This window comes from Lolium perenne, chromosome 4 (assembly GCF_019359855.2).
Source record: "Lolium perenne isolate Kyuss_39 chromosome 4, Kyuss_2.0, whole genome shotgun sequence".
Classification (NCBI taxonomy): domain Eukaryota; kingdom Viridiplantae; phylum Streptophyta; class Magnoliopsida; order Poales; family Poaceae; genus Lolium; species Lolium perenne.
The window spans coordinates 339283859-339292238 of record NC_067247.2 but is presented as its reverse complement, the minus strand read 5'-3'; the positions used below and the strand labels follow the sequence as shown (position 1 = coordinate 339292238).

Below are 8380 nucleotides of genomic sequence, written 5' to 3'. Positions count from 1 at the left end.
TTCATGGCAAGGAAGTCTCAGTTATCTAGTCTTCAAGATAACTTGCTTGTATGGGGGAATTAAACACCCGAAGAATGCTAAGAAGCAATTGCTTCAGATACAGCTGAAGAAAAGTAGTGTATTGACTTGTTTCAGAATCTATTATCGTTTGAAACTTCAGAATTTGTCAAAGCGTACTCCACTTTCCACTTTTAAAGCTCTCATGAACGAATGGAATAATGCAATTCTTACCTGCATTGAAATTCCACCTGACAGTGTGCGTTTTTTTCAAGAAAACGCAAGAGCCTTGAGGTTTCTGAGGTACAGATGCTTATTGTTGGACCAAGAAAGAAAATTAGCACCATAGTCATCAGTCACAAGCTTATCAAAATATATTTGGTTGTATTAGTTTCAGCGTAGCATATACATCATATGCAACAAGAATTTCTTACCGACATTGGAATTCTCAACCAGCAAGGATATGGATGGGCATATAAGATATAATACGAAAATAAGAAATAAAAACATAACGGCTTAGAAAATGAAAGCTGATTTGACTTCAGCTGCAGCACAATGTCACTTATTTAGAAAGATGATTCAGAAAATGTTATGTCAGATGACTGGGCATGAATTGGTGACTATTTCCCACATGAACTTAAGATGTACGCTATACTGAAATGTCCGTTTCTGACTTACAAAAAGAATCGTACCATGCTGAAGCTACGGTTTGGAAAAATGTCATTGCAAAGTGCAAAGTGCAAACCCAACAGCTTCTGAACAACCCCTGCTACTGTAGAATACTGTTGAAAGAAACAACACCATCAGTTTTTCTCTCCAAGTTTAACAATGCGTCGCCATTAGCAGCTAAGGTGTCAGCCAGGAGCGATACTGTGATTGCTGAGTCTTAACACCGGTACTCAACCACAATGATTGTCCACTAACGATGCTTGTTAGCTAGGCTGTTAGTAGTAATAGGTCCATCACTGAAAGTAAGTGCCACCTAATGATCATAATTTTGACACTCAGCCCCAGAGCAGTATGAGATGAAGGCTGTCAGTGGAGAGGTAACTGAATCTCACTGCCTAGTACACAAAAAACAGGATGCATCATGCATGCAAGACTGATTTCTCGTAAAAAGATCCTTAGTGGTGGATGCATTGGGTATGCAGACACTAGAATGTTGATGGGGTTCTACCTTGAAACAGAAGGAACATGCATGTCATGACGACTCATGATGGTAATCAAGGTTGTTGTCAGTGATGCTTGGTAATTAGGTCTCATGTCACTCTAGCTTATCCAAGTTGCTGATGATATTTTGATTCTTTTCTCTGCGTATGAATCAACACTGTATTTTTTATACAATGAAGACCGGGATGTGACCTGGTAGGTAATGTGCATGTTTAGTTCTACATACTTTCGATTCGGAGTACCGCGTTCTTAGTCTAACAGAACATGCCTTTGGCGACCAAGTTCGTTTCAAGAAGTATGTCGTCAAATTTACTTTTCACAAATATCAGTTTCCAGAGACAAAACAGTGACATGTATCATATAAGAGATCATATGATATTCTGTGATGTCTCTATGTGTCAGTAGGACAAGTGACTAAAGGTTGAAAGGAAGAGACTGGTATGAAGGGAATCATCAGTCTACCATTAGTTTGTTCTGCTCGTCTGAACTTAAGTTGGAAGCAATCCTGGAAATCCCAACAACCAGCTCTACAAAGTTGAGGATTACATCAAACATAGGTAAGCTAACACTACATTTCAGCATCAGCAACATATCAAGTATCATACAATAAATTATATTTTACTAAAAAAGAAGCTAGCTGTGCTCTCGGCTAAGTGATATTTGGTTTTGAAACTGTTTAGCCAGATGTGAAATTGATTTGACAAACTAAGTTCTGTAGTTTATTTGTTTGCAGTTGCATACCCACGTCAACTATACCGCAGCTTCATGGTACTTTACTATCACCTAGTCAAATACGCTATACATTCAACACATGCGCCCAGGAAGTTGCCAAGACAATAGAGATAAGTTGTAGTATGCTTTTTTTTTTTTGCTGACTAACTCGGCATTCGTAGTTTCTAAGGCAAATCAGGAATAAAATAATCAACATGTGCTCAACAGGATGTCATATAATACATACGAGGGCATGCCAATTAGTGGTAGGTGATTGTGCAAAATGTAATCAGCGCATGTTTGTAGACTCGACCAAAAATGGTATTTGAGAAGTGTCTCTAGAAATGACTTGTATGACTAACTAGACGTCCTTCTCATTACACCGACCACAACTGAAGAGCTCCTAACCTTACCTAGAAAACCTTATTCCAAGATTCTACATAATAATACCCATATAGACTCTAAGCATCAATTTTTATTACTTAAAGACCAGATTTAGAATACCATCACTTGTATAGGTTGTCAATTTCACCATCTTTATTACAGGTGAGTGATGGAACAAGTGGATGAAATCAGCAAATAGCTCAATTGGAATCCGGGAAAAAACTCGTGTGCCAAACATTGCTTTCTAAAAAGCCTTACGTTAGTGAGTTACACATGCAATTGGAAACTGACATTCCAATACCAATGGATTCTTGTAAACTGGATAACTGCTTCAATCAGGCACTAAGGCCACACAAGAATTCTGTAATTAGTTGTAACTGCAGCAGTATTTATGCAATAACATAACAATATCACTTCCGATAAAGGGTAATTGATTGATATTAAGATGGTACCAATTACAATCTGCCTCTGTAATAAGTTATGTCAAGAACTAGTCGAGACATCAAAGATATACAGAGCCAAACACATCGAAATATTGCTTACACATGACAACAACTATGCAGCTTACCTAGGTGGCACAGAGAAATTCTATTACCAATCCAAACTAGAAGCATGCACTCACTATTTAAGAAGTTGCCTAAATGACCACCGAAAAAAAGAGAACAAACACTACGATTCCACACACACAGACACACATCAAAGAACACACAGCACACATCAAAGAACACACAGCACCATTCAAGCACTGAGGGTAATCAAACATATGATTGACACACTGCAGAACCTGAATAATAGAACATCACAGAAGACTTTGTGTTCTCTAATTCCACGTATCGCATTAGGAGCATTTGGGTTTGCAGCTAAGCGCCAGGAGAAGCAGGACCCTGGGCAGGAGGCGGGTACCCTGGCACATAAGGAAAAGCAGGAGCGCCATGTTCAATTGGACCTGGCCTGATACTTGCCTTGGAGCTTGGAGTTGGGTCAACAGGTCGGTAGTCATCAGTCCTTACGTCTTGAAGGCTTCTGCTTGTAATGGTATGTCTAGTTTCCTAGAAAAAAAAAATCCAGAACACAACTTTAGGTGTTCTTCCATATGATTTAAGCTACAGTATACAGTATACATCATAAGTATGGGGCTTGTATGTTTATTCTGATATGTGAAATGCAGTGTATTTTTCAGGTTCTGTCTGAGAGTGCACACCTTTAGCCTCCTGCCGTTTAGCTCAACGGTTCCATAGGCCGCGTCTGCATTTGTTGCAGTAAAGATGTCAAGCCATAGGCCGTAATGGAAGTATAGCCTTATCATTCCCTATTGAAAGTAAATACTACACAAAGTAAATAGACGGAGTACTGAGAACTGAAGAAACCAGAACCAACCCAACACAAAGTCACACACATAATTGGATCTATGCAGACAACTACGGAAACCTTGCTTTACTTTAGACCAAGCATATACTTCAATTGGTGCAGTTCCAGTCTTCCAGAGAAGAGAACCCAAGATAAATAGATGAAAAATCATCAGTTTCACATTATCACGTCAGTATCACCACATCGTCTCATCCACGATCTTTCCAAAGATCCATCATTGGATCAAAGCTTTTGCCCCACAGTTCAAAAAAAAAAAAAAAAAAAAGATCCATCATTGGACCGAGAACCGACATCAGATAGCTGCTGCTAAAGCAATACACTTTCGTCTTTGAACCAAACGCAAGAGAACGAAAAAGAACAGGAATCACCTGAACAAAGGTACAAAGCAATACTACTAGAAGACGAAGATGGGTAAGAGATAGAAACACAAGCAGAGCAACCTTTCCTGCGTGCGTACCTGAGGACTTCACCGAGGCTCCGAGCAACAGGTTCCACCCGACGAACACGACAACGAGCAAAACCAGCACGGTGCGGCCCTTCATCTTCGTCTCTCCCTTCAGAAGTTCAGATTTTTCAGCACCAGCGTTCGTTCTGGTTTTCTTTCCTTCGTTCTGGTTCTGGTTCTTCAGGCAGCCTCATTCCTGTAAGATACTGTAGATAAAGACGGGTCCATGCAATCCATGATGTAACTTTCATGTGTATGTCAGTATGGGATTAAACAAATGGTGTGATAACACGGCAGAATTTATGTCTCGTCAACACCGAGGAGAAGGGTGCAGGAAAATGGCCGGGCAAAACAAGGAAGGTGGCCTCCATGCATTCCTCCGTCAGACCTGCATTTCTCATTGATTGCCTCGCTCTAGCAGGTGTTGCTGGCCTTGAATGAATATACTAGTGCGGATCCATACATTTGCCGCCTCTTTTTCCACAAATTTTTGAACATAGCGTGTCCTATTTCCAGGATTTTCAGTTATACAGGTTGAACTTGAACAGAAACATGTAATGTTTGTCAGATAGGAGGAGCTGGATGCACCAGGCTTCAAGTTTCAGAGTAGTAAATCCACATATAACTGGCAGAACTTCACCAAGATAGATCATATGAAATCCGTCAATGTATAAGTCGGTGAAACTATACAAATCAAGGGCAAGTTCAGATGACATATATTAGTATTACATTTCCCAGGGGCAGGATGGAGAAGGTAAAACAATAATACATCGGTATTGTCCTGAATTATCTTTTCCTTATCCTCCTAGTATTGCCCATTCAATTGTGGTTTTAAATTGTTACTGGTGCAGATATTTTATAAGGGATTCTGGGCAATGTCATCGGTTCGGCATGATGTCGTTGGCGCCTTCTAGGTCACAAGAGCGTTCGGGGCAATCCAGCTTGCCCCACCGTGCATTTACTCTCTGGCAAGGAAATATTGTTTTTCCAAGGCTGCAAAAGACAACCACAAAAGGCTCACATGAGAATGCTCATAAGAATGGTCTCATCAGCCGAAGGCATACTGTTCTGTAAAACCATGATGTTATGAATGAGAACATATACGTTTATGGTAAAAAAAAAGGAGCAGCACACGATATTACTGCATTCCTATAAAAATACACTGATATACTGCTCTACTGACCCTCTTTTTGGTCTGAGACCTTGTCTTTCCAGTGGCAATAGAAAAACATTAACACTATAATATACTTAATTTAAGATAGTTTCTAAGGGGCCACTGAATCAACAATTTGAAGTTGCTCGTATTGACTCACCTTCGATTAACCACATTGTGCACATAGCACATCCACTGAGAGAATTCAGCCTGAGATCCTGCTTGAACAGGATTTGCTCTGAAAAAAAAAACATAAGTCAGTTTCATATTGTTGTGAGAGAGAACAGCCCCTTGTTATTATGTTGACCGACACAAAAGAGTAATAAAATTAACAATAATGGGACAACCACGGTTGGAACAAATGTTACACAGCGATGACAAAATGTTATACTCTAATGCAAAATTTTAAGAAACCAAGTGACGAACAATTCATACGCTTCACACATTGGCTGTTCATAAAATGAGCTTAAAACAGATAAACAGCCATTGGATCATCATGCGAATTGTCTTATCTACGCCCCTGACCAATTGTCATATTTTTCTGCGAACAAGACCCTAGAGCACATATTATTATTTTTTTATCATAAATGCCCCTCAAATACCCTACAAGTTAATGTGTTGCAAATTGTGACAGACAAATGCATGGATGCAAAACTTCGTAATCTAGCATTCATATGCACAGTTTCATATTGCAAAGGTATTCCTAGTCCTTAAGTTATATTCTCGTAGCAAGTCATAAAGCAGCAAAAGGTCAAAAGATAGATTCAGCAATACTTCATCAAATACCATTTTTTTTTTACAAGAACTAAGCCTCCAACATGCAAACGTATCTCAGGAATGAAATTGCTAAAATGGGCAACACAATTTATGCAAGACCGCTAGAGGGCATTGCTTACTTCAAAACTTCCTTGAAGTGATCAGCGCATTCTTTGCAAGGGTACAGTCTGGAAATTAAAGCCATCTGAATATGCAAACAGGCAGAAATGTTATTTTTGCATGGACAAAAAACAAGCAAAAGGGGATCTGCAGGAAGAGAAAAGCATATTTATGTTTATTCGGTTGAATACATTTTTGTATGGCAAACTAACATGTACCAGTATTCCCAATAGATAGGTTTAGTAGATGCTCATTTTTGTTTAGTCGATGTTCATATAGCATGATAGTTAACAGAGTCATGGTAATCAAGCACAAGGCACACTTAATAAAAAATTATAAGCTCGGAACTTATGGGAAATTAACAAAAAGGACATCTATAGACTATAATAACAACGAGACTAATTGCACAGGTATTTATTTGAGTCACTTAAAGAATACTGACTACTCCCTCTCTCACAGTTTATTAGGTGCGCGTCGCAAATTTGATCACGTTAGTATTAGTTATATGTTATAAAAATTAGTATATCATTAGAAAGTTTAGATGTTATATTTTCTAATGATATAATTTTTGTATTATATAATTTAAATTATATAGATCAAATTGGCGACCTAGGGATACGGGGAAGACTAGTAAACTGAGACGGAGGGACTAATACAAGCATTGATTTGAACAAATCCGTTACAGGAGATTTTATCAAATACTATAAGCATGGACAAGTTCCCCAACTCAAAAGAAAGCTAATAGGTGGTGTCCTGCTTACCAACTCTTTCGCATCCCGTTTCTGTTGCCTGGTTGGTTCATCAGGAAACTGAAAACACGAGTAAAGAGAACACAATAAGCTGGCAGCAAATGGATTTAGAGCATCGGTGCTTGGAAAAACTCGTTGCCTTATCCACAAGCGTAGCCACTAATGTACGGAAATGCATAGGGATCCATGGAAATTCAAGAATCACGAGTTCACAAATAATGCTCCGTTGCTATGTGAACAAGACAAAAGACACGGAGCCAGTAAAGATGGAGCACCTGCGCCGCGATGGTGTGGAGCAGCATCCACGTGGCGCGGCCGACCTCCTCCTTGTGCGTCAGGGGCGCGACCTTCGCATCCTTCTCCTGCGCATTCGCTCGAACACCTTACGACCGGCCTCTCCATTCGGGGAAACGTAGAAGAGACGGGGAGAGGAGAACTTGCCTTGAGAACCTCCGACGGCGGGGGCGGGGGCGGAGGAGGAGCGAGGGAGAGGGAGAGGAGGGGGCGGAGGCGGTGGTCGTCGGGAGCGGTGTCGGGGGCGATGAGGAGGCGGCGGGAGAAAGCGGCGACGGTCTGGAAGACGGGCTCCAGCGGGTTCGAGGCCGGCGGTGGCATCGCGGCCGGAGGAGAGAGAGAAGGAAAAACCGGCGGTGGGGCGCAATCGATGGATTTGGAGGGGAATTTACGGCGGGCCGTGGGCCTGCTTCGTGTCCGTGCAGGTTAACGGGCATGGGCCATGCCATGGAGCTGTTGTTCCGGGCCTTCACAGTTCCACCACTGAGACATCAAAATACAGTTTGGGCCGCAAGCATCAGGGTAATTTTTGCTCCGAATTCGATCTCGACCCTTGCGAAAGTACAAACGGTTGGTGGCGTGACAAGCGGTTGAGATAGCTTCGGTCCAAAAATTATAGGGCGACTTGTATTCCATTATCATGGTTCTTGCGGCTTCAATCAAGGTTCGATTCTTCCTTTCGGCGACTCCATTTTAATCAGGAGTGCAGGGTGTGGAGTATTGATGTTGAATGCCTTCATCGTCGAGAAAACTCATCCAACTTGTAGTTCTTGAACTTCGTACCATTGTCACTCCTTATTGCAATGATCTTTGCGTCGAACTTGCGTTGAACTTGGTTGGCGAACTCCAACATGGTCCATCGAGTCTCATTTTTGAGCCTGAAGAAGAAAACCCAACAATATCTTGAGTAGTCATCGACTATCACGAGGCAATACTTCTTCCCTCAAACACACTCATAATATGACCGAAGAGATCAACATGTAGGATCTCCAAGCACCTTGTTGTAGAGATAATAGTCTTTACCTTATGAGGAGCTCCATGAATTTTTCCTTCAACACATGCCCTACACACACGATCCTTACAAAAAGAAACATTGTCTATTAGTCCTAGAATGTTGCCACCCCTGTGAAGACTTTGCAAAGTTCTCATGTTGACATGGGCCGATGATGCCAAAGCCAACCCACATCACCTTTATCGAATAGGAAAAGAGCGGAAGAGGTAGTCTTTCCGGAG

The 8380-nt window shown here is 41.1% G+C and overlaps 2 protein-coding genes across 2 annotated transcripts; both read right to left on the bottom strand.

Moving 5' to 3' along the window:
- Window positions 1-2706: 2706 nt before the first annotated feature.
- On the bottom strand, window positions 2707-4532 carry LOC127296606 (uncharacterized). Its single transcript, XM_051326764.2, has 3 exons — window positions 4088-4532; window positions 3464-3507; window positions 2707-3311 (listed from the first exon to the last, which is right to left on the bottom strand). Exons 1-3 carry the CDS (start codon window positions 4170-4172, stop codon window positions 3123-3125), a joined length of 318 nt encoding a protein of 105 aa, XP_051182724.1. The 5' UTR covers window positions 4173-4532; the 3' UTR covers window positions 2707-3122.
- A 142-nt stretch (window positions 4533-4674) lies between these two features.
- LOC127296605 (FAD-linked sulfhydryl oxidase ERV1) lies at window positions 4675-7516 on the bottom strand. Its single transcript, XM_051326763.2, has 6 exons — window positions 7295-7516; window positions 7129-7215; window positions 6866-6913; window positions 6125-6189; window positions 5389-5466; window positions 4675-5068 (listed from the first exon to the last, which is right to left on the bottom strand). The coding sequence occupies exons 1-6, from the start codon at window positions 7466-7468 to the stop codon at window positions 4954-4956; spliced, it is 567 nt and encodes a 188-aa protein (XP_051182723.1). The 5' UTR covers window positions 7469-7516; the 3' UTR covers window positions 4675-4953.
- Between the last annotated feature and the right edge of the window lie 864 nt (window positions 7517-8380).